Source organism: Neodiprion lecontei, chromosome 1 (assembly GCF_021901455.1).
Source record: "Neodiprion lecontei isolate iyNeoLeco1 chromosome 1, iyNeoLeco1.1, whole genome shotgun sequence".
Classification (NCBI taxonomy): Eukaryota; Metazoa; Arthropoda; class Insecta; order Hymenoptera; family Diprionidae; genus Neodiprion; species Neodiprion lecontei.
The window spans coordinates 15,889,351-15,915,646 of NC_060260.1; the positions used below are offsets into that span (position 1 = coordinate 15,889,351).

The 26,296-nt window shown below is 45.5% G+C and overlaps 1 protein-coding gene across 1 annotated transcript; it reads right to left on the reverse strand.

Annotated features, from left to right (window-relative positions):
* Window positions 1-1,237: 1,237 nt before the first annotated feature.
* LOC124292782 (mucin-2-like) lies at window positions 1,238-8,259 on the reverse strand. The gene is made up of 2 exons (XM_046730673.1): window positions 7,954-8,259; window positions 1,238-2,476 (listed from the first exon to the last, which is right to left on the reverse strand). The coding sequence occupies exon 2, from the start codon at window positions 2,465-2,467 to the stop codon at window positions 1,298-1,300; it is 1,170 nt and encodes a 389-aa protein (XP_046586629.1). The 5' UTR covers window positions 2,468-2,476; window positions 7,954-8,259; the 3' UTR covers window positions 1,238-1,297.
* Between the last annotated feature and the right edge of the window lie 18,037 nt (window positions 8,260-26,296).

Genomic DNA, 26,296 nt, shown 5'->3' on the forward strand with positions numbered 1-26,296 from the left:
CCACCCGGAGACGAGACATCATTACCGTAGACATTGTGACGGGTTTTGAGTCCGCACGAATAATATGGGTGGGGAAGACAATTAGAGATGGGGCGGATATGATCGGTAAAACTTAGTGTGTGTATTTTTTTTCTTTCGCACCAGGGCTCGACTTAAATTAAGAGTTACAAATGGGTTGTAGACGTAAGCGGTGGCTGATCACGCCTCAGCCCTTAGCGTTGCTTAATACTAACTTACAGCTACGCGCGCAGGGGGGGGAAGGAGAGTGGGAGGTGACGGGGAATGTGGGGTCGGAAGGGTTGATATGGCGAGGGGAGGGTGGTGTAGAGTGACGGGGAGTGTGTGGTAGACAGGGTTGGTATTGCGAGGGGAGGAGCAGATCGGCGATAGAAGGCAGGCTAACCTGGTTACGTCGACGTGTGTGTGTGGAGGTCTTGAGGTGCGGTGGAGGGTAGCTGGGTGTTCGGTGTGTGTGTGTGTGTGTCGGTGACTGTCTCTCTTTCTTTCTCTCTCTCTCTCTCTCGCTTTCGCTCTTGGGTTACGCCGGTGTGGCTGCTGCTACGGCCGTGCTCGTACTGACTCTCGCGCTCGGCTCTGCCGAGCGTCGGGGCTTCGGTGATGTTCGGGTCTTTCCCGACGGGACAGGGCTCACCCGTTCGGCTCTTCCCCGCGGGTTTGGGGTTTGTTGTGACTTGCACTCTAGGTGCAACGTCACAACTCCCCCCTCCCCACGCGGGGCGAGGCCTATAGGGTGAGCCGGTTTCGGTGACGCATTTTGTGGTCCTTTCGTCTGTGTATTCTCCTTTTGTTATTTTTGTTGTTTTTGTGTTGTCTGCTCCGATCTGTCGGGGTTAAGGGATGGAGGTTGGGTTGTATTTGCGGGGTGTGTGTTTGGTGTGGGTTGTGGGTCGTCTTATATCTACTTATTCTACTTAGTCTCTTTTTTTTTTTTCTTATATACACTTATTCTATTCTTATATTATTTTGTACTCGAATTTTTGGTTTTGGTACGGTGGTTCTCGTCGGTGTGGGTCTTGGTGAGTTTTTGCGTTGTTCTTTGTACCTCGTGGCTCGTGGTTTCTTCTCCCTTCTCTTCTCTCTTTTTGGGTTGTGTTCTGTTTCTTTGGCCTCCGTCTGTCGTTGTTCGTCCGTCGGTTTGGTGTTGTTAGTGTATTTGGTGTTTTCTGTTTTGTCCCCCTTTTTTTTTTTTTTTTTTTTTTTTTTTTTTTGCATCGTATTGCGTCCCGTGTTGTGTGTGCGTCGTTGTTCGTCCGTCCGTTTGGTGTTGTCAGTTTGTCTAGTGTTTCCTGTTTTGTTCTTTTTTCTGTTTCCGTATTGATTTTCGTTTTTTGTATCGTTTTGAGTCCCGTGTGGTGTGTGTGGCTGGTTGGGGTGTTTGTGTATGTTCGACTGTGTCCGTGAGTGAGGTGGTGTCGGTGTTACTGTCTGTGTCGTTGTCCGTCGTTTGTGTTTGTAGTGTGCCTGTGTGTGTGGTTTCGATGTGTATGACTGTCTCTGCGGTGGAGGTGGTGGAATCTGTGTCGCTGTCGGTGTCTGGTGTGTTGTGGGGTTGTGTTTTGTGTGGTGCTGTTTGATGTGTGGTGTGTGGTTGGTGTGTTGAGGTGCTGGCTTCTGTTTCGTCCGTGTCTGTGCGTTCGTGTGCGCGTCTAGTCATGTATCTTTCTTTATGTGCTCGTAATTCGTCGTGTAGGGTGCTTGCTGGTACTAAACTTGCGATTATGGCTATTATCTCGGGGGGTGGTCCTGTGTATTGTTTGCATGTTTGTTTTGTCTGTGTCGATTCTGTGTGTCTGTCCATGTTAGCGAATGTCTGTAAGATCCTGTCCTCTGTCTTCTGTGGTGGTCTCGCGAATCTGGTGTGTGTCCATTGGGGGGTCGGTGTGGGGGGTGGTGTGTACCGTGGTGTTGGTGTGGGTGTGGGGCGTGTGGTTGTATGGGGTGTTTGTTTCTTGGTGGGTGGGTGTGTAGTCGTGTGTGTGGCCGTGGTTCGTGTGGTGTGGATAACTGTTGGTGGGTGTGTGATAGTTTGTGGTGGGTGTGGTGTGTCTGTGTTAGTTTGTGTGCATGTTTGTATGTGTTCTGTGTATTTGGTGCCCCGGACCAGCCCGTTGCACTTCGGGCATTGCCTTGGTCCTGAGGGTGTAATTGTGTGTGTGGTCATCGTTGTATGTGTTTGTGAGTGTCTCTGTGCGGTTGTGGGTGCAATGGTTGTTGTGTGTGTTACTGTCGTGGCGGTCTTTGTTACCTGTGTGTGTGTAGTGGGTGTCGGTAGTAGAGTTCGTCGGGTCTCTGTCCGGTGTGTGCCGTCGCGTCCGTATCTGTGTGGGTGTGGGGCCTGTCCTGGTGTTTGTAGTAGTGGTGTTCTCTCTGTGTTTGTTGTTATTGTCGTCGGTCTCGTCAGTCGTAGTGTCATTAGGGCCGGTATTCTTTGTTGTTTATTTTCCATGTTGTGTTTCTGTGGAGTGAATACACATGTTAGTTTATTTTCGGGGTGTGTTATTTGATTATGTATATAATTTTAGGTCTTCTATATGACATTTTCCTATATTTCTACCGCTCTCTGTTGTTAATTCGTATATTGTGGGTGAGATTTTTCTAGTGATTATGTATGGGCCTATGAATTTTTTATTTAACTTAGCTGTCGTTCGTTCTGGTCCGGATGAGAGTGTGTGGTTCTTTTTTAGTACCCTGTCTCCTTCCTTGAATTGAATGTCTCGTCTTCGTAGGTTGTAGTAGTGTGCTTGTTTTTCGTTTGCTTCTATCAAGTGCCTCTGTACTTCGTCTCTAAGTATTTGTAGTCGTCTTAAGTGGTCTGTCCATCTGTCTGTGTCTTGTAATTCTACTTCGTCGTGGTTCTCTAACTGATTTCTTAGACATTGTGTGGGATTTAATTCCCTTCCTAGGTTTAAAAAGGCTGGTGTGTGTTTAGTTGATGTGTGTGTACATGTATTGATTGCAAATTGTAAGTCTTGTAAGTGTATGTCCCATTCTGTGTGGTCGTTGTTTACGTAGGCTTGGATCATTGTTTTAGCGGTTCTGTTGACTCGCTCTACGGGGTTGGCTTGTGCGTGGTATGGGGGGATTGTTGCGTGTCTTATGTTGAATTTTTGTGTCAGTTCGCGTATGAGTTTGTTTATGTATGGTGTGCCGTTGTCTGTCAGTAGTATGCGTGGTGTACCCCATCGTGATATTACGTGTGAGTGGAATGTCTGTTCTACTGTTTTGGCGTTTGCTTTGCGTGTGGGTATGATTTCCACCCATTTAGTGTATAGGTCTTCGAACACTATGATGTATTGGTTTCCCTTTTTTGATCGTGGGAGTGGGCCCATGATGTCGGAGGCTACTACTGTCCATGGTTCTTCAATAATTCTCATGCCCATTAGTCCTGCTGGTCGCGCTTGTATTGTTTTTGTTCTTTGGCATGTGTCACATTTTTTTATGTAGTTTACTGTGTCTCTGTACATCCCTGGCCAATAATATGTTTTGGCTACTCGTTGGTATGTTTTTTCGATCCCTAAGTGTCCTGCTTGTGTTACGTCGTGGTTTTCGTGTAGTATGTGTGTTATTTTGTCTTTGGGTATGACTAGTTTCCATGGGTTTGTGTCTGGTAGGAGGTTTGAGTGTAGGGGGTTCGGGCGGTGGAAGTATAGTTGATTGTTTCTGATTCGCCACGACTCGTTTTTCTCTGGGCGTGTTTGTACTTGTGTTTTTTTGTATGTGTACCACTTGTCTGTCGTGTCTACTATTGTGTCTATGTGTTCTTCGTCTTCGTGTCGTCTTGAAAGTGCGTCTGGCACGTCGTGCATTGTACCTTTTCTGTGTGTAATGTCAAAGTCGTATTCTAATAGTTCTAGTGCCCATCGTGCAAGTCGGCCTGTGGGGTTTTTTAATTGTCTAAGCCACTTTAGTGCGTGGTGATCTGTAATGACTTTGAAGTGGTAACCTTCCACGTAGGGTCTGAATTTTTTGATGGACCAGAGTACCGCCAAACACTCTCTCTCAGTTGTTGAGTATTTACGTTCTGCCTCGCTTAGCGCACGGCTAGCGTAGGCTATGACATGCTCTTCGTCATCGAGAGATTGTGTTAGTACGGCACCTATCCCTGTTCCGCTAGCGTCTGTTTGTAGTGTGAATGTTTGTGTGTAGTCTGGGCATGCGAGTGTGGGTGGTGATGTCAGTGCGTGTTTGATTGTGTTCATTGCGTTTTCTTGTTCTTCCCCCCAGTGCCATTTCTGGTCTTTTTTCAGTAGTCGTGTTAGTGGTTCTGTAATGTGTGCGAAGTTAGGTATGAAGCGTCTGTACCATGATGCCATGCCAATTAGTCTCCGTAATTGTTTTATTGTTTTTGGGCTTGGGTAATTTTCTATGGGTTGTGTTTTGTCGGGGTCTATGTGTAGTCCGTGTCTGTCTACTATGTATCCGAGATATTTTACTTGTGCGCATCCGAACTCGCACTTCTCTGGGTTTATTGTCAGTCCTGCGTCTGTAATTCTTTTTAGTATTTGCTCTAGTCTTTGTAAGTGTTCGTCGAATGTTTGTGTTACTATTATGATGTCGTCTAGGTATGCGAATGCATATGGTTCGCATTCTGGGCCTATGAGTCTGTCTAGTAGTCTTTGGAATGTCGCTGGTGCGCCTGTCAGTCCGTATGGCATTCTTTTAAATTGAAATAAGCCCATTCCCGGGACTGTAAAGGCTGTTATGTGTTTGCTGTCTTTGTCGAGTGGTATTTGGAAGTATGCTTGGCTTAAGTCGATTTTTGATATGTACTGTGCTGTCCGTAGTTTGTCTAATATTGCTGTCATGTATGGTAGTGGGTATGCGTCTTTTTTTGATACTGAGTTAACCTTCCTAAAGTCTAGGCAGAAGCGATATGTGTTATTTGGTTTTCTTATCATGACAATTGGGCTCGACCATTCGCTTTCTGATGGTTCTATCACGTCTTCTCTCAGCATTTTGTGTATTTCTGTGTGGATGGCTTCTCTAATTTTTGGTGATACCATATAGTATCTTTGTTTTATGGGTGCGTGTCCTTGTGTGTCTATTTTGTGTTTAATTAGGTGTGTTAGCCCGAGTTGGCCTGGTAGTGTTGAGGTTTTCTGCTGTATTATCGTCTGTAGTTGTGTGTGTTGTGATTGTGTGAGTTCTTGTATTCCTGCGCATATCTGTGGTTCGGTTTCTTTGTCGGTTTGTGTGTCGTCTGTTGTTTGTGCGTTTGTGGGTATGATTTTTTGATTTGTGATTTGTGTGTTCTGTGGGTTGTCTTTTTGGTGGGTGTTTTCCGGTGGTGTCTTTGTGTTGGGTAGTGTTGGTGTTAGTGGTTTTTGTTTTATGGTTGTTTTTTTTTTTGTGTTTTCATGTCTTTCTGTTGTTTTCGGGTTTGTTTGTTGTTTCGTTGCTTCTAATTTTTCTGCTGCTTTTGCTTGTTTTGTGTGTGTTTGTGTTGATTGGTGTCGTGATTCTCGTGTTTGATGTATTTGTGTGTATTCTTTGAGTGGTGTTGGTAGTTCTTGTGGTCTAGTTTGCATGTGGTAGTGTGTCTGTGGGTCGTCTATCAGTGACCATGTGTTTTTTCCATAATTTATTAATATTCCAAATCTTATTAAGTCGCTGTTACCAATGATACATTGCGAGCCTAAATTTGATATTAATCCGAACTTAATTTCTTTTGTTATGTTGCCGAGGCGTATTGGGAGTGTTACTGCTCCTTCTATCGTCACCTGTGTTCCGTTTCCCATTGTAGCTGTTCTGTCGGGTGTGTTGTTTATTTGTGTGTCTGTGTTGTGTAGTATTTGTATTACTTCTGCGCCTAGGTATGAGTGTGTTGCGCCTGTGTCTATCAGTGCGTTAAATTCGTGACCGTGTATTTCGATTCTGATGTGGAATCTACTTTCCGTTATGTTGTTGTCTGTCGTAGGTGCTACTGTTTCGGGTGTGTTTGTGTTGTTTGTGGGGTTGCCCTCCACCCTTGCTGGGTCAACCCTTACTCGTTTCCCTGGTTCTGTGTTTGTGTGCATTGCCATCTGAAGTGTCCGGGTTGGTTGCAGTTAAAGCATCTGCGTGGTGTTGTGCCTGTGTTTGGGTTCGTTTGCGTTTGTTGCTGAGTGTAGTGTGGTGAGTTATACGTGATTGCGGGGTATCGAGTCTGTTGTGTGTTTTGGTTTGTTTGGTTTCGTCGTATGTTGTATGTGAGTGCCGGTGGTATATTTGGTGTTGGGAGTATTGCTGGGCGGGGTTGTGTTTGTGTGTACTTGTATGGGATGTATTGTGTGTGGTGTGTTTGGTGTGTGTAGGTTTCTCGCGGTTGTGTGTAGTTGTTTAATATTGTTTGTCTCGTGTTTTCCCATTCGATATTTGCTTCCCATTCTTTTGCGGCCATTTCCAGTTGGTCGAAGTTCGCGAAATCGTATGGTTTTATGTATGCCTTGTATTCTATTTTCATGTTTCTGTATGCCAGGTCTAATTGTGTTCGTGGGTGGTATGGTGGTTTTAGTTGTGATAGTAGTGTTCTAAATTGTATTAGGAATTGTGTGATTTTTTGTGTTGGTCCTTGTACGTAATTTCTGATTTTTTGTTCTAGCCTGTCCCTATGTTGTATGTCTTGAAATGCGTGTGTAATGTCTCTTTCGAATTCTTCCAGTGTTCGCCATTTGCCTCTATTTAATCTGTACCAGTTTTTTGCGTCACCTTCGAGTATTGGGCTGAGGTTGTTGATTAATTGTGTGTCGTGTATTTCATAACCCGTTTGGTAGTCGCGGAGATTTTGTAAAAATTCATCTATGTCTTCGTTTGTGTTTCCTGAGTATTTTATGTTCCATGTTTGTATTGTTTTCATTGCCATTGCTGGCTGATTCCAGTATGTATTGTTTGGGTTTGATGTGTGGTTTGTGTTTGTGGGGTGTATTGACTGTGTGCTGTATATGTGTGGATCTTCGTATACGTTTCTGTCGCTTGGTGATGCTTCGAGGTCTATTAGGTTTTGCATAAGTCGTGTGTTACGTGTGTTGGTGGCTAAAAATGTGTCTGTTCCTGTGAAGTGTCGGTTCGTTTGATTGGTGGTTACCGTGTTAGTTTGCGTGTGTGTAGGTGTTGGGATTGTATTGTATGTTTGTGTGGGATTTGTTGGTTCTGGGCTTTCTTGGTGTTGAATTTGTGTACTGTGTAAATTGTGTGTATTCTCTATGATAGCTGCATCGATTATATTTATTGTGTTTGGTGAATTTATCGTGCATCGTCTATTTATTTCCTGCCGTTGGGTCGGTGTTTGTTGATCTCGTGTCGCGCGCGGCTCGCTCTGTGTCGAGTTGTTTTGGTTGCGTTCGGGTGTGTGTATGTCCATGTGTTCGCGCGCTAGGCCTTGCGGTTCCCTGTGTCCTTGGTCTGCCATTGTGTGTATCGTGTTTGGTAGTGTGTGTGTTCAACTGTCTTTATTTGAATTTTCGTGACTGTGTAGTTTTGTTTCGTGAGTCTATGTGTACTTTGTTAGCGTTTATTCCTGTGTTTTGTCTCTTAATTGTTTGGATTTGGGGTAAAAATGTGGGTAATTTACGTTGGGCGCCAATTTGTGACGGGTTTTGAGTCCGCACGAATAATATGGGTGGGGAAGACAATTAGAGACGGGGCGGATATGATCGGTAAAACTTAGTGTGTGTATTTTTTTTCTTTCGCACCAGGGCTCGACTTAAATTAAGAGTTACAAAAGGGTTGTAGACGTAAGCGGTGGCTGATCACGCCTCAGCCCTTAGCGTTGCTTAATACTAACTTACAGCTACGCGCGCAGGGGGGGGAAGGAGAGTGGGAGGTGACGGGGAATGTGGGGTCGGAAGGGTTGATATGGCGAGGGGAGGGTGGTGTAGAGTGACGGGGAGTGTGTGGTAGACAGGGTTGGTATTGCGAGGGGAGGAGCAGTTCGGCGATAGAAGGCAGGCTAACCTGGTTACGTCGACGTGTGTGTGTGGAGGTCTTGAGGTGCGGTGGAGGGTAGCTGGGTGTTCGGTGTGTGTGTGTGTGTGTCGGTGACTGTCTCTCTTTCTTTCTCTCTCTCTCTCTCTCGCTTTCGCTCTTGGGTTACGCCGGTGTGGCTGCTGCTACGGCCGTGCTCGTACTGACTCTCGCGCTCGGCTCTGCCGAGCGTCGGGGCTTCGGTGATGTTCGGGTCTTTCCCGACGGGACAGGGCTCACCCGTTCGGCTCTTCCCCGCGGGTTTGGGGTTTGTTGTGACTTGCACTCTAGGTGCAACGTCACAACATATTGAGGAGTTTGACTGTACAGGTATCAATTTTCCCGCTACTCTGCGCGATGTGAATAAGTGTGAAAAATCGAATGATGTGCAAATCAATGTATACGGGGTAGAGTCTAACACATTTTTAGCCTATGCTAGAACTGAGAAAAGCGTCATCGTGCTGATTTATTTGAGTGATCATTCGAGTACCGCGAACATTGTACACGATCCATCTTCTAATGATTGAGAGTAATCCGAAAGACGATGTGACTGGCGAGTTTGCAAGGAGATTTCACTTTGCTTGGATTAAAGATCTTTCACGATTGATGAGCAAACAATTGTCTGATCATAATGGTCAGCTGTATTTATGGGCGTCCGTACTCGGTTCAAGTTGTATAAGTACCGTCCAAAATAACCGTGGCCCGTCAGAAGCTGGGTGACGTAAAAATTCATATCCCTAAACCCCCTCTGGATCCGCGGTCTCAGGTCCTTAATAAGTCGTCTCGTCCAGTTTTCCGTCGTTTCTTCCGTCCACCGTTCCTGCCACGTCTGTATCGTCGCGTCTCTTTCCGTCTTTGCCACGCCCCGTCAGGTCACGTCCGCGTCTCTTCCGTAGACCCTCTCGCGCTCGAACGCGAGAAGGACCACGGGAATCACGCCCTCCATCACCAGAACGGCCTGTGCTGATACCGTCCGATAGGAGCAAGCGATCCTCGAAGCGCTTCGTCTCTGTACTATCGTCATTGCGTAACAGTACTTCTCAGTCTTCAGGGAGTCTGCCCAGATCTCCGCACCGTAGAGGGGGATCGAGTTCACCGTCGACATCAAAAGTCTCCGTTTCCCCGGTCTCGGTCCGTTTGTATTCGCCATCAGGTGGCTTAGGAATGCTATCCTTCCAGCCGCCTCCTGAGCCATTCGTTGTATGTGAGGCCAGAAGGTCATCTTCGTATCCAGGTTCACCCCCAGGTACTTGACTTCCCCTCTGGTCTCGACCTCGTCCGTCCCGACCGTCATACGTAGTGTGGTCGGTATTCGTCTTCTGGTGAGAAGCACCAGTTCTGTCTTTTCCGTCGCGAGTTGCAGTCCATGGTCGGTCATCCACCGTCGGACTCGTCTCATTGTCTGATTCAGTGCGTATTGTGCCAAATCTGGACCGCGCTCGACTATCACTGCTGCCACGTCGTCAGCGTAAGCGACCAGGCGAACGCCGAGCGGGAGCTCCAGTCTGAGCAGGCTGTCATAGATCCCGTTCGGGAAGTCAGGTCCCAGTATGGAACCTTGAGCGACCCCCGCGGTGATCCGTCATGTCACTTGACCTTCGGTCGTTTCGTATGTCAGCCGTCTCTATCGAAGGTAGTCTTCAACAACCCGGAGCAAGTAAGGCGGGACCCCGAAGTCGCCTCTCAGCGACTCTAGGACGTCCACCCACCTGGCCGAGTTGAAGGCGTTCTTAACGTCAAGTGTCATCAGCAGCGCCATGGGTCGCGCAGCGTGGCAATGTCTGTCTTTCGATCGGAAGGAGTCAACCACCTCTTGGATCGCTCCAATCGTTGATCGACCCCTCCGGAAGCCGAACTGCTGGTCCAAGAGGCCTCCGCCGTCCTGTTTCGCGTCCGTGAGTCGTGGTCGCAGAAGCTGTTCCTACAGTTTCCCTGTCGTGTCCAGTAAGCTCAGCGGCCGGTAGGCCGACGGCGTGCTGGGGTCACCCTTACCATTTGGGATAAGGACCAACTTCGCCACCTTCCACCGGTCGCTGAATGTCCCTGTCGTGAGGCACGTGTTGTAGAGGTCGAGAAGTATCTCCGGCCTCAGGCTCGCCATCAGCCGAAGAACCTCCGCCGGTACCGCGTCCGGTCCTGGCGCCTTACCCCTCTTTATTGCTTTGGTCGCTCCGACGAGCTCCTCGGCGGTGAAGACGGGGGGCACCGCCGTCTCGTCGTCGTTCGTCGCGTCCGTACGCCTCGGGTGCGTCGAAAACAGTCCATCGACGATCCGTCGTGCGGTTTCAGCATCCTTGAGTTCTGGCGGGATCCGGGCCCCCAGCCTACCGGTCACAATCTTGTAACCGGCACCCCAGGGGTCGCGGTCCACCTCCTTGCAGAGCTTCTTCCAGCATCGCGTCTCGCTGTCTCTTATGGCGTACGGTAGTCGTTTTCGTTCAGTCTTGTACTCGGCCTGAAGGGTTTCCCTCTCGGGTCTCCCGCCAGCTCTCGTAACCCGTTGTCGTTTTGCCAGGCAACTCTTGCGCAGCTCTGCTATCTCGTTCGTTCACCAGTATTGTGGTGGTCTGTTACGTCCGTACTGTCGTTTTGGCATTGTGCTGTCGCACAGCCGGCCAGTCAGCTCTGGGGGCACGTCGGTAATCGGTTCTGGCGCTGCCGCCAGCTCCGCCGAGAGCTTCGGTACGTCGAGTTTGTCTACGTTCCACCGCAGGGGGTGCTGGATCCTCGTCCGTGCCGTCCTTGTCTCTCCTGCCACTTCGGAGGCGATGTACTGATGATCGCTGGCCGTGTGGCCCTCGAACACCCACCACCGCCCTATCCGTGGCAGAATTCTGTCCGTCGTCATCGTTACGTCCGGGACGGAGTCTCCAAATCCCGGCCGTCTGTACGTTCGTACGTCTCCTGTATTTGCCACCACTAGGTTTAGCCTTACGGCCATCTCCAGCAGCAGCCGTCGGTTTCTGGTCCATGATCTCCGGTTGCACCATGGAGGTCCCGGCCCTGACGTTGCCTGCATCGCCGACTGCGTCATGCAGGACGCGTTGGAAGTCGTCTCGTCCGTTGGCGTCTGTCTTTATCTTCAGAAGATACAGACCATTCTTCGTCTTCCTGAGAGTCGTCACTTTAACGTGACTCTTCGCAGGGTCGACCGTGGTCCGTATCCTTCTTACGATGTCGAAGTACGTCATGTCGTTTCCGGGTTTGACGAGCACAGCCGTCCTCTAATGTTTGCGAGCCGCTGTGCGCCCCTCAGTCCCTGCCGTCGTGTCCGTTGTCGCGTTCGTCCCGTCCGTCCGCGTCTTCCGTTTCTTTATTTTCTTTTTCTTTCTTGTCACGGTCTGCCAGTCAGCGACCGGTTCCTCAACCGTTGCCCTCTTCTGAGAGGATTCCTGAGTGGTTCCAGTCGCCTCTCGTTTTCTTTTAGTCCACGGTGTGTTTTGTGTCCGTTGTTCCGTCTCAACGTCCGTCTCCGTCGTCTCGTTGTCCGTCCGTCTTTCTCTCTCTCTCTGGTGAGTATCCGTTCAGCTAATTTCTGTCAACCTCCTCTTCTGAACTATTTCCTGCTGTCTCCTGCCCATTTTTGGGCTCTGCTTCCAGGTTTTTTCCTCTCCCGTCGCTCTCGCAATATTTTGAGCTAAAAATCGTCGTTGCTCTCTTCTGAGCTACGGGGTGAGGTAATAAACCGAAGACTGGTTCTTTATAACCTAAAATTCTTGGCTGTAACGTCTTTGACAGTTGACGGACGATTGTCACGTTGTTCACAACTCCCACGCTTCCTTCCCTTTTGCCATTGGACGACCGCTAGGGAATTGCTCGTTGGATCTTCGTAGGACCGCGATCCATCTATCTGCAACCTAGGATAGTATAGACAGTTTAGGGAACCGCTGGCTCTTGCACCTTTGATCATCTTTATCAAGACTCGCATTTTTCTGAGCCAGATTTCTTGAATTTGTCTGAACGTTTCTTCTTGGAGGTTATGTTCGTCAAGCATTCATCTTCAAGTCACATAGCCGCGGCAGAACATTTTATGGGGTAGAATAACCTGGAACTGGATAGTTGGTACCACTATCACCTTTGCACGCTTCTACACATCTAGTTGGCGCATGCACTTTTCATCGTCGTGAAACGCGCGAATTCTTGAAATCACACTCAGCGCAGATCAGCTTGGATATCTTCACTCAATCTGTACATAGTATCCAGTACTACAAGTAGGTGTGACTGGCTGCCCATTAGTGCGGGGGAACTTCACTTCACTTTACTTTATCTTGATACACATTAAAGCGTGCACAAGGGCATAACATACTGCTGCTACTGTTATTGTTTATTCTAAAAGTTTTTAACAATGTTTTTGAAGTATTATTATTATTGTTTTGAAAGATATATATAAAAGTGGCAATGTTACTTTACTTTGTAAAATCTTTTTTGAAACATGAGTGATCGAGTTTGCCCCGCATGTAACGACATTGTATTACCAGGCTCCAAATGGCTTAGAAAGTGTAAGTTGTTTAGTAGAGTTTCTCACTCGTCCTGCTTGAAAGGTACTTGGCGGTGGAACATTGCATTATATTGTTGTGCACTTTGCAAGAAATTACGTTCTCCTTCTGCTGGTAGTCTATGTGGTACTCTTGCCACTATTGATAGTTCAGTTACTGGAAACATTGGTCAATCTGAATTCTTGCTATCTTCGATTCCACTGTCTTCAAACGCTAGCAAAGAAGTAACTCGCAAACGACTAACCAACGAACCGTCTCTTCCATCCCCAATGAACTTGCAAAGGCAAAAAGTTGCTTGTTCCGTAGCTTCTCTATCAGATTCTTCCGTAAACATGGGCGATAGAAATATGTCACCTTGGTTTGAGGCGTGGTCAACTCAAAAATTTGATCCTTTTACAAATGAAGTGAATCAAAAGCTAGCAGATTTGTCTACTAGAATAACACGTCTTGAAAATGAAAATCGAGTTAACTCTAGGGAGTTGAATGATATTAAGTCGACCCTTAAAAGTATTAAAGACTGGGAGTTACTTTCTGATTCGTGTGAAGTACGTATTACGGGCGTTCCTAAATCCCCGACAAATGAATATGATAATGCGATTGAAAAAGTATTTCAAGCGACTAAAAATGATCATAATTTACAATATGTATCTGTTATTCGGCAATTGCCTTCTGCACAGTCAGCTGATGTCTCATCTAATGCTGCGAATAAAACTACAGCTGATAATTCAGCTCTTTCTCCTGAATTTGTAACTCTCATGGTCAAACTTGTGTCCCCTACAGTTCGCAATAATGTTATATCTCAGTCGCATTTGCTTAAGGAAAAGACTGCGCAAATCATTTTTGGCTCTGGTGGTGAAAAACCAGTCTTTATGAATGCTGTTTGGCCTAAACAAACCTATAATCTACTTCGTGCTGCTATTCCAAAAGCCAAAGCATTGAATTATATCAAACCTGTTATACGAAACTTAATAGTTTGCATGCGTACTAACACTACAGCTCCTCTCATTCTCGTCTATTCAGTTGAAGATCTCAACAAACTTCAACCACTTGATCGTCGTGTTAACAACACGCAACAACAACAACAACAACAATAACAACTTACCGCTCAACCGCAAAATGAACCTTTTACTTCAAGAAGATATTTTAGATTTTGTCATAGTAATATAAATCACATATCAGCCAATTTCAATAGTTTAGAAACCTGTCTTTCAATAAATCCTACTTATGATGCTATTGTTCTCACTGAAACTTTTCTTGTTCCTGGAGATTCTGAAGAAACTTACCATCTTCCAGGCTATCATAGTTATCGTCAGGATCGTATTGGAAAGGAAGGTGGAGGAATAGTCTTATATATTCGTGAATGTTATAAAACTAAAGTATTAGCTAGCTCTAATCACCAATTTGATAATAAGGCAGAGTATTAAATTATAGAGGTGAGACATAGTTCAATTAGTATTTTACTAGCGGTTGTTTATCGTCGACCCCATGGAATCTACCCATAAGACGTGTTTGATATAATTACACGATTATCTGCGAATTATACTCATCTTATTATCGCGGGTGACTTCAATTTACCCATGCACAGGAGTCATCCGGACTCAAACTTTCTTCGTAATTATCTTCTTAAACATAATTTAGTGCCTGTCCCGTCTGAACCTACTCATCATCAACTCCATAGTAATGGTACTCAAACTCATACCTGGTTAGATTTATTTATTGTTCCGAACCTAGATTTGGTTCGTTCCTATTCGAAAACTGATGCTCCTTTTGCAGGTGGTCATGACCTCATCTCAATTGAGTATGATTTTCCAGCACTGGAAATAGAACCGAAAGTAGTCACTCATCGTAACTTAAAAAATTTGAATCTCAACTCTCTTCATGATGAACTTCATTCGCGACTGGTACTGGATTTATAGGCTGAGCCTAGTCATAATCAAAATTTGAGTCATGATTATCATAATAATAATATTAATGGATTGCTTCACTCTCCGACACAATCTTCTAGTTTGTCCTGTACAACTACAATTCTCATCAATAACGTACTCTCTACTTTTGATGTTCACGCACCGAAGAGAACTGTTACAATTCGTGCGCAAAACAAGCCATGGATTTCGGCCGACATTCGCGCACTGATGCTAAAAAAGAGTGCTGCCTATCGTAGAGCACACCTATACGGTCGTCCCACTGATCGAAAATTGTTTACTGAATTGCGAGCTAGAGTTAGAAACAATACGGATGTTGCTAAAAATGGTTATTACACGACTTCACTCAACTCATCTCCGGACTCGAAATCTACTTGGAACATACTTAGAAGCATGAATTTGACATCACCAAAAACTCCTTCTCCACTTAAGTACTTCTCCCCACATATTTTAAATCAACACTTTGCTGCTGTCTCTCGTGCATCACAACCTCTTCTGCCAAATGAAATTCTTGATATCAACTCTTGTCCACTTAGTAGTAGTCTTCCGAGTCTTTTTAAGTTCAAACCTATAACAGGGGAAGATATTGATCAAGTGTCACGAGCGCCGCACATTTACCCAAAACTGTAATATATTACCGATCATAACAATTATCATTTTCATTATTATTATCTTTAGAGACAAGGAAGCATAGTTTTAGTTAGTCCATATAAAATATCTTATTATAATCAGTTCGTGGTATAGCCAAGCGCAACGGCGTAGTTGGACAGCCAGCAACGTCAGCGTCTTCGCGCCCGCCAGATCCCGGGTGTAATCAACACCGGGATGAGGCGAGCGCGAAATCACGCGCTTCGAGGATGACCGTTGCGAGGCGAGCCTTTGTTCGAAATTGCAAAGTCAGCGAAAAGCTCGCTCGCCGCCCGACGTTCCAAGGGGTGTCGGACGAGCGAGCGAAGACAGTCCCGTTAGAGACAGCATCAAACCAACATCTACGGAATCAGGCTCCTTCAGAGCTGTCGAGTAAAGAGTTATCAGTCTTGGGTCTCCGACGATCAGAGAGAGAATTCCCTTTAAATCTACCCGCGGTCGTCCAAGCATCTCGCGTCGCGACATCAGTCTGTGAAGTTAGAATTAAGCGCAATACGCAAAGCCACGAACTTAATCAAGCCGTGTAGTACGTAAGTGAGTGAGTGAAGGTGTAAACTTCGGCACCTTCGAGGCCGAAGCAGAATCCACGAGAGAGAGTGCGAAAGAGTGAGAACGTGAGTAGCATAAGAACGTACTGTAAGCTTCCCAGTCTATAACCTTGCTGCTTCTAGTTATTTCATTAAACATTTCTACTTGCTTCCATTCAAAATATTGGTACAAAATAATTGAAATACTACAAACCATTTCCCACGGAACGCCCTGTAGAGGACGTCGCCTCCTAATCCACGTAAAAATTAAATATAAACCTCGTTAATAACAAAGAGGGTGAAGTCGTCGCGTGCGAGACCGCTCCGCACGTGACACGAGCATTATCAAAGGCTCAAAAGAATTGTACTAGCTCCGATTTAGTATCAACAGAAATGCTTGAAACTGTATACCTAGTCCTTCGTCCGTATTTGATTGAGATTTTTAATAGATCCGTTGAACAAGGAACTTTTCCTAGTTGTTGGAAATTGGCCCCAATCACACCTCTGTCAAAAGTAAATCCGCCTGCTACACCTTCAGATACGCGTCCTATAGCTATTCTTTCTGAATTTTCCAAATTATTTGAACGTGTGATACATGAGCAACTACTTGAATATCTTAATACTCATAATCTCTTGGATCCTCATCAATCTGGCTTTAGACCGGGATATTCAACTCAAACTGCTCTACTAGCATTCATAGAAGCAGTTAGAATGGGTATTGAACAGGGTGAGCTCACACCATTGATATTATTTGATTTTTCAAAAGCCTTTGATACTGTTTCTCACAAACTACTCTTACGAAAATTACGTGTATTAAACTGCTCTGATCGCGTCATCAGATGGCTTGCTGATTATTTATCGGGCAGAACTCAAGTAGTTAAAAATGAGAATGGTACCTATTCTGACCCTGTTGAAACTTTTGCAGGCGTTCCTCAGGGAAGCGTACTTGGGCCTTTGTTGTTTGCGATCTTTATCAACGATCTTCCACAAGTTTTGACTTATTCCAGACATGGAATATACGCAGATGATACTCGTATCTATCTACACTGCCCGCCCAGTAAATTACATGAACATATACTCAGGCTTTCTGAGGATGCGTTTCGTGTTTTTGAGTGGGCACAACGGAACTTGATTGGACTGAATCCTGATAAAACTAAGCTAATTATTTTAGGTAGTCAAGCTTACATCTCCAGTATTGATTTTTCCGCACTTCCAAGAGTTGTAATTAATGGTGTTGCTTTAGACTACTCTAGTCATGTAACTGATCTCGGAGTTCAACTCTCCTCAACCTTACGCTGGGACAAGCATATTAGTCAGATTTCTAGTCGTGTTCACGGGGCACTTTATTCCCTGCGATTTCATAGGCATGCACTTACACGATCTCTTAGAAAACGCCTTGTAGAATCTCTTATTTTTCCTCACTTTGACTACGCAGCAGCGGTATACAGTCATTCATCACAAGCACGAAACTTAAAGCTTCATCGTCTTATGAATACCTGTATTCGATTTGTTCAAGGTTATATCCCTTGGCAAACTCCACTAACGCCATATCGCTTGTCCCTTGGTTGGCTTACTGTTGAGGATGGACGATTATGCATTATTGCTACTTTAGCCTACACTGTGATTTCTTCAAGAAAACCTACGTATCTATTTGATCTTTTCAAACTAAGGGCTGATGCTGAGCAGAGACGTGTTACGCCACGTTATCCTCCTGCTTCATTATTGATAAATGTGGCACGATCTAAGAAGCTTCATAACTCGTTTCACTATGTTGCATCGCGTTTGATAAACTCCTCGGTAGATCACAACATCATGTTTGACCTTCAACGTTTTAATGGCTTTAAATCAGAAGTACTTACAAAACTCGTTAAGACTTAAGTTGATCGGTAGCATTTTAGGGCAGAGCAAGACCCAAACTTGATACTGAACCCGCTATCACACGACAGTGTCTTAACTAGTCTTTTAGACATGTAGCAGTACCTTCGGCATGAGTTGTGTCACTTAGTTTTAGTTATAAAATGAAATTGTAACCAAATATAAAATACTTTGTGATATGTATACTCTAGAGACTGTTTCTATTACTATGTTACTACGCTTACCGAAATTAAGAAATCTACTGATATCTAAGAATAAACAAAGATGTTATACTTGGGATTACACTTAAAATTATACAATTGTTAAACTTAACATGTAAGATCTCTTGTTAAATTCGAAGATATTTTTACTACATGTATCAATCTTATATTAACTAAATTAGAAATAATATTACTGATGTACTATCTTACTGGGCTGTATGGGGTTGTACCCCGTAGCCTTAATAAATTGTTCCAATCAATCAATCAATCTTGTGATCCTTCGGGGCTGCTTTGGCGCGCCTGTTGAGCGCAACATCGGCAGCCTCGAGGATGGTCTTTATGCCCAGCTTAACGGACATATTCATGTTTTTTTGGATGACCGCTGCTTTGGCCATCTTTGTCGCTGTACTGCGAATCAGTAGCAATACGTCCGTCAGGTCCATATCGTCCGTGATTCGTGTCTCCGTGCCGATCGTGGATACAGCGGAAGCGCAACTCGCTCCGCTGCCCGTGCTCGACACGCTGTCCGTCCTGTCTCGTCGTTGGTGTCCCAGTGTCGTCCTGTCCGCTGTTCCAGTTTTCGTGTCCGCTGTCTTTGTTGCCGTCTTTGTCACCTGGTCTTTGCACAATTAGCGGCCCTCAGAATCCATGCCGCTGCCATGGGCCACCGGGGCTTTCACCCGATCGGAACCCAGAGTGGATTTCCCCTGTGCTGGGGCTACCACCTGAGGTATAATGTTGTTACCCTTGTGCATCTCCATAAAAGTTCCTAAATGCTGAGGGTCTCTCGGGGGCGCTACTCCCCGTACCGTGCCGGAACATAGCACCGCCCCTGAGGTCGCCTTGGGGGCCTTCCATCGGGCTTAAGCCGACTTCCGTCCCCTCCGACTTACTAGAAAACCGCGGGATCGTTACTTCCTGAGCGGACCGGGTTTTTACGGCCAATTTGCCTCCTGAGGCCGCCTCGGGGGCCATCCGTTGGGCCTGTGCCAACTTCAGTCCCTCTTGTCTTACTCGATGTACGCGGTCGTCAAGATCCGAATGAGGGATTTAACCCCCCCGCCGCCACCTGCAATATTGCTATTATTATTATTGTTGTCGTTGTCGTTGTCGTCGTCGTCGTCATTATTATTATCATTATTATAATTATTATTATTATTTTTTTTTTTTTTTTTCCGAGGAGTTGCGGAATCCAAGTTACGGATTCGCGCCAGTTATACGGGCTAGCGCGGATGTGGGACCCCAGGGTGGCCTACCCACTAAACCGCCACCTCCTGTGCAACGCTCCCAGTCAGGGACTATGGTGATATTACTTCTAACTGGGTGCTCTGTCGGTGTGTGTCTCGTCAGTCTGTCCGTCCGTCCGTCCCGTGCAGGCAGTCCGTCAGTTGCGTTACGTCAGGCAGCCGTCCGCGTTCTTATGTCGTAGGATTGTCTCTGTGTAGGTGGCAACAAGTTGCCACCTTTCTGTACTATGGAGCATCACCCCGACAATGTTGTCGGGGGTGATGCCTCCCACGATCGTCTCCAGTCTCTGTCTTAGTTCTGTCCAGCGATCACACTTGAAGAACGTGTGTTCCGCGTCGTCTCGTTCGTGTCCGCAGTACGTACAGTTGGGCGTCCGTACTCGGTTCAGGTTGTGTGAGTACCGTCTAAAATAACCGTGGCCTGTCAGAAGCTGGGTGACGTGAAAATTCACATCCCCAAACCCCCTCTGGATCCACGGTCTCAGGTCCTTAATAATTCGTCTCGTCCAGTTTCCCGTTGTTTCTTCCGTCCACCGTTCTTGCCACGTCTGTATCGTCGCGTCTCTTTCCGTCGTTGCCGCGTCCCGTCGGGTCACGTCCGCGTCTCTTCCGTAGACCCTCTTTCGCTCGAACGCGAGAAGGTCTATGGGAATCACGCCTGCCACCACCAGAACGGCCTGTGCTGAGACCACCCGATAGAAACAAGCGATCCTCAACGCGCTTCGTCTCTGTACCGTCGTCATTGCGTGACAGTACTTCTCAGTCTTCAGGGAGTCTGCCCAGATCTCCGCACCGTAGAGGAGGATCGAGTTCACCGTCGACATCAAAAGTCTCCGTTTTCCCGGTCTCGGTCCGTTTGTGTTTGCCATCAGGCGGCTTAGGGATGCTATCCTTTCAGCCGCCTTCTGAGCCGTTCGTCGTATGTGAGGCCAGAAGGTCATCTTCGTACCCAGGGTCACCCCCAGGTACTTGACTTCCCCTCTGGTCTCGATCTCGTCCGTCCCGACCGTCATGCGTAATGTGGTCGGTATTCGTCTCCTGGTGAGAAGCACCAGTTCTGTCTTTTCCGTCGCGAGTTGCAGTCCGTGGTCAGTCATCCACCGTCCGACTCGTCTCATTGTCTGGTTCAGTGCGTATTGTGCCAGATCTGGAGTTCGCTCGACTATCACTGCCGCCACGTCGTCAGCGTAAGCGACCAGGCGAACGCCGAGTGGGAGCTCCAGTCTGAGCAGGCTGTCATACATCCCGTTCCAAAAGTCAGGTCCTAGTATGGAACCTTGAGCGACCCCCGCGGTGATCTGTCGCGTCACTTGGCCTTCGGTCGTTTCGTACGTCAGTCGTCTGTTCCGAAGGTAGTCTTCAACAACCCGGAGCAAGTAAGGCGGGACCCCGAAGTCGCCTCTCAGCGACCCTAGGATATCCACCCACCTGGCCGAGTTGAAGGCGTTCTTGACGTCAAGTGTCACCAGCAGCGCGACGGGTCGCGCAGCGTGGCAATGTTTGTCTGTCGACCGGAAGGAGTCAACCACCTCTTGGATCGCTCCAATCGTTGATCGACCCCTCCGGAAGCCGAACTGCTGGTCAGAGAGGCCCCCGCCGTCTTGTATCGCGTCCGTAAGTCGTGGTCGCAGAAGCTGTTCGTACAGTTTCCCTGTCGTGTCCAGTAAGCTCAGCGGCCGGTAGGCCGACGGCGTGCTGGGGTCACCCTTACCCTTTGGGATGAGGACCAACCTCGCCACCTTCCACCGGTCGCTGAATGTCCCTGTCGTAAGGCACGTGTTGTAGAGGTCGAGAAGTATCTCCGGCCTCAGGCTCGCCATCAGCCGAAGAACCTCCGCCGGTATCGCGTCCGGTCCTGGCGCCTTACCCCTCTTCATTGCTTTGGTCGCTCCGACGAGCTCCTTGGCGGTGAAGACGGGGGGCGCCGCATTATTGTTATTATTATTATTATTGTCGTCGTCGTCGGTAATGATAATGATCATAACAATGATAATAATGATAATATACTATTTTTCCCCACGAATAATACAAATATCATTTCCGGAAAAATTTTTTTCACTTGTGGCGAACTTTTTTTTATCTTCAATGAATTTTTTTAATTTTCTGGAAACTTTTTTCAGGTGTTAATCGAATCGGAATTTCATTTTCAGAAATCTTTCTAGCATTTCTGGTAAACTTTTTTTTCATTTTGGTAAAATTTTTATTTCGTTTCTGGAAAAACTGATAATTTGACTACGGATCGTCTCAGATGCTGAACGTAGATATTTACAGAGGTTCGGTAAGTACTACGACTATTTTATTGGTTTGCGGCGGCAAACCCGCATGGTACAGTGTCGGTTTGCCCAGGTAGCAATTGTTGCTTGTCATCTTGCCAAATCAGAGCCAATTTTTTCTGAACGATGGCACGAAATCGTTGTTTTTCACTACGTATTAAACATTGAGGACGAACCAACTCTTTGTAGACCAACAGACAGCGCTTATAATCATCAAACGTGATGCTATTTATCGTTGGATTTTTTACACCCTTGGCACGCTTACTCGCTTTAACGCCATTGTCATATTTTCCCCTATCCTTACCCATCGTAGTAAATGTTTACCGCTTTGCACGCAGTCCCAGAAACTCGGTCATAATTTTACCGTTATTTTCATCATTTATTAACCATAGTCGATTCTTGTTTTTAAGGGGAATACTATACACATTGTCGGGCTGGTAATCAGTGGTATCGAACATTGCATCCACATCATGTTTGATGACATCGTAGATGTTCGATACGTTAAATTGATAAATAAGGCTGTCTGTGTCGGTATACAACAATTTGACCTGTTTGTTCGAAAAGTTGGTTTTCACATAATTGTAGTAAAAATCATCGAGAATGATTTTTGATAGATCCAGAATTGATGCACCTACGTAAGTTGGTTTATCGAAGCGAACTTTGACACGATCCAATTCTATGATAACTATATCCTCGTCAAATACGGTACAGCTACAAAAGTTTGGTCTGGAAATAAGCGTGCTCGCAACACCTGTTCCCTCCCATTTTGTGACCAATTCAACATCTTTGCGATTTCGTACATTTTCTACAGTCTTACCGAACACCGCGTTATTCATGAGTTTATAAAAGTTTTTCTCAAATTCGTTCCTAGACTGCTTGCGCATCTCGGTGTTGACAGTGATGTAAGGCTCGAGCCATGGAGATTGTGCAAACTTCAAAACTCTGTGTACTTTCGTTAATTTCATGTCTAAACTTAAACATTGCTTTAAATTTCTATAGTGTAGGACATATCTTGTTTTGGGGTGAAGGGTGGCCGCGAGTTTGGCGATTTTACTAACTGGATGTGTGAAATGCTCCGGACAGAGAGGTAAGTCTTTGTGATCCTCGTGGAGTTTTACAGAGTAGTCCAAATCTACCTCATATACATCAACATGCTCATACTCCCACTCGAACGAGTCGATTGGTAAATGCACGCTCATAGCTGCACCGTACAGACTATTCACATCAAAATACATGAGGTATGACTCCGCTTTGTTTGGATCAAAATCTTCACCCACGAATCTATTATTGGCCTGAGCATGGTGGTTAGAGCACTGCGCTACGCCGCCTCGAATGGCTCTTTCAACGCATAATATCATTTCTGTGTCGTCTAAAAGTTGTAAATTTACTCCCGTGTATTTGAGCATAGCGTCGAAAGCAAGTCCCAGCACTGTGTAGTAGTGCAACTGCTCAAAATCATATGTTTTGAAGCAGCTAACGCGGAAATTTTCGAAAAGATCTGCGAGCAAAAGAACATTCGTCTTCGAGTATGAATCCAAATAGTCCCCCAATGACTCTGAATAGAATTCTTTACAAACATTTTCAGCGTGCTGATAATCGGTATCCCTAATACTCGAATTGGTGAGTTGAGAGTAGAAATGCTTCTTTGCAGGTAGCTGAGTTTCATCGAGCTTCTCCCAACAATCGACGTATTCATAGGGAAAAACGTCTTTGCGGGTCATCAAACTGAACTGATTCGGATTATTGTAGAATTTACGCGTTATGTGTTTGTAGGCAGCGGCTCAATGTCACGAGAGTTTGTCAAGACTGCTGGCCCTGAAACGAAAGGAATCGATGAATCTCAAGTACATCATTGTCCCATCAACATGTTTCGTGAAGAATATATATTTTTCCTTATTTATGGGTAACAGTATAATTTTACCGGGATTAGTTAACGCGAGAGATTTTATCAAAAAGTGCGAACCGTAACCGGACAAATTGTGAAAAACTATTGGAATTGCATGAGTCTCTCTGAAATTCAAATTACACCGATTATGAGCAGGACTACGATATTTACCTGTGAAGTGACAGTGATCGTGACACTTTTTCTTCTCAGGGGTGAACGGCTTTTCGCATATATAACAAAGTAGTACAGCAAGGCCGGTTCTACCCATAGATTCCTGTCATTGACACTTACCGACATCCTACCCATACTCAAACCCTTCTTCAGTGACAACGTCACAGTCTGCCGTGCCGACTTAAGGTCAAAAACGTGAAACCTCACCGTGTATCGTTCGGCGTCAAAAATCGTACTGCTTTATCGACAATTCTTATCGTTTGAAAATTGAAATCGTGCTGTTCTACAGACTGAAGGTCAAAGTCTCTATGTAGTGCTCGCCTGCCAATAGTAGTGGGTGCAGGGAAGAGCGTAAATTTTCACCGCATTCTTCTCCCACGATAGGACTGTTGATGTGCAACATAAACCAGCTTACATTCTTTTTCCACGATAGGATTGCTGATGTGTAACGTAATCCACCTCACATTCCTTTCCCACGTCATTAACTACGTGACATTCCAAAAATAACGGTTCTGAGAATTGTTTTCTATCCACTCGGATGTCGATACGTTATCATCCACGTGACATTCTTTTTGGCTTGTAACTGTGAAGTAAACTCTTCGATGAATTTTGAACGAGTTCAGCCAAGACCAGAGTAGACGGTCGACCGACAACTGCGGTAGTATACATTCAGAGTCAAGGATCTGCGGTGTTGAGTTACTATCGCTCTAGGAATGCAAAACATAACTCGGTTTGAGTAAAGCTCGGTCAAGGATGGAGAGCAGGGTTGAATCTAACACGGGCTTTGTGTTGGAAGAAAATTCTCTGTTAGTAGCTACAGTAAAGATGTAGAATTGAGTGATAAATATTCTTCAAAAAACAGTTTTTTTGAGTACAATTTATAGGATACAGTTGACAATTACTTCACAACGATAGTACAATAATTTGATTCAATCGTATCGTAACCAGGATGATATATTCGCCAGGAATGCGGGACCGTTCCTGTGGATTCTTCTGGGCAGTAACAAAAATCGTACACCCTCGCCATCCGAACAGTATGATAATTTTTTAGTCAATTTTGAAGTAACAAAACGTTTTGTGCTGCGAAGATTGCGTTTGGTATTGTACGCACGTCACATTTCAGAGACACAGCTGAAATTTTTTGCAAAGTTTGAAGCGACGGACAGTCAAAGTCCAGCATATCGATGATTTGAACTTTGGAGACAATTTCAGGCGACCAATTTCGTTTTTCTTCTCCCCTTACGTACACGGTTTCAGCTTTGCACAGCCTCTCTTTGATCGTCCACTCAACTTCCTTAAACGGTATGGTTCCACAGCTCCAAGGTAAACCGTGAAAATCGAGTTCTAACTATGAATTTTGGCTTTTGTATTTGACGTTCAGACAATCCCATTCGTAAGGTGGCTTGAAGAAAAACATTGATAAAGATGCTTTCGAGTAGATTAAAATTGAACCCAATTCTTTCAATGTGAAGGTATTGTTGAAAGGTCTATAAAAGCCTTGTATGTCAACAATGAACTCCATCTTTGAACTGTGCAAGATGGTGGAAACGGGTCAGCTTTTATACCAACTTTTTCACCCCACCAATTAACGGGTTGTGTTCGACAATACGATCGTGAACAATCAAGCAGTACGCCGATGTTCCAGCGGGAAAGTTGGCTTCAACTTCAAATGCAAGACGGATGAAGACAGGTCCGTACTTAAAAGATTCGTTTTGTTTTGAACAATCGATAACGTCTAAGAGGTCGTCTTGAAGGAATTCACTCTTTGTCAACAACGACTCGGGGTTCTTGTCGTAGTAGGTAGCTTGGAAGTTTGCGCACATCTCGTACAGGAGCGCGTACAGATTACGACTCATGTTGAGGTTCAGTTTACCGTACGGATAAGATTGAGAGTTTAAAAATAGCTAGAACGTCCGTAATGTTGCAATGATCGAAATGACTTGCGTTTTTGCCAGTCTTGTTCTTTAGACTTGTTTGGAAACCCAGATACTGAGGTTTTTCAAGCTGAGTGGAAGTTTTCACAGTCCAAAAGTGTTTTGATGTTGTGGGAAGTAAGGGATATTCTTACGATTCCCAACTGCCGAAGTTCACCGAAATAGGCGGATCTTTCTGAATAAAATTGACTAGGTCAACTTTTTTCTGATCTGCGAGTTTCAAATACGGTATTGACCATTTAATTGCATTGATCGTAATTTTGAATTCCTCCTCTTGAGTCTGCATGATTGCGTTGACGTCAGTTCCTGATCTCGTCAAAATTAACTCATGTTCAGCGTTGACAACGATCTTGCGTTAATCTTCGGCGAAACCCAATATCATGCTGAGCGGTATCAGTACGTCAAAATTACCCTCGGCATAGTTAATTTTTTCTTCTTTTCTACATCAAGTCATCGAGCGTTCCCCATCAGCCAAGTCTGACCAGGGTGCAGGGAAGCGTTACCCTTCATGAGAATTGTCAAGCCAACGTTCTTGCTTCTATCAATCTCAACTGCATTAATTTTGTAGCGAATTTTTTCAAACAAATAACAGATCGCGTTGTTTACGAGCTGTGTGTTCACAGTAGCTGTACCATCTGGTTTGAGGAGTCGTCCATGGATATGTACCAAACTTTTTCTGGGTAATATACATAAATCCTGCAGCTGAACGGTGATTCGAATTTCATCGCTGTTGTTGAAAGTTGACGAGGCGTAAGGTTTGTGAGCGTGAATCTCGTAATGCGCAACGGATTCGTCAAAGACGACTGGCGTTCGAATATTTGAGATTTCTTTCTCCATGGTATGTAGCAGATGATGAAACAGCAAAATCGGATTTTGAGTTGTCGGAAATTTCTCGTCCAGAAGGTGTTAATTTCGGACCCAGAGCTACTAGAAACCCCACGTTTTGAGGTGTCAACCGTTCGAAAATCGATCGATGACTGACTTGATTGGGGCATACTGACTTACTGATATACGTACTCTTTGAAAGTCTGTTATATACAATTCCCATCGTTTATTGCGATTTGATATGTAGTCTCACAGTGACAACTTCTTCGCGGAAATTAACCAGGTCTCCGTCCTGATCCTCTTACCGAAGCTGAACGTGATCTATGGTTCT

What these genes read in the sequence shown, in the direction of transcription:
- LOC124292782 (XM_046730673.1), bottom strand. Translation starts at nt 2,467, where the DNA reads ATGGAAAATAAACAACAAAGAATACCGGCCCTAATGACACTACGACTG.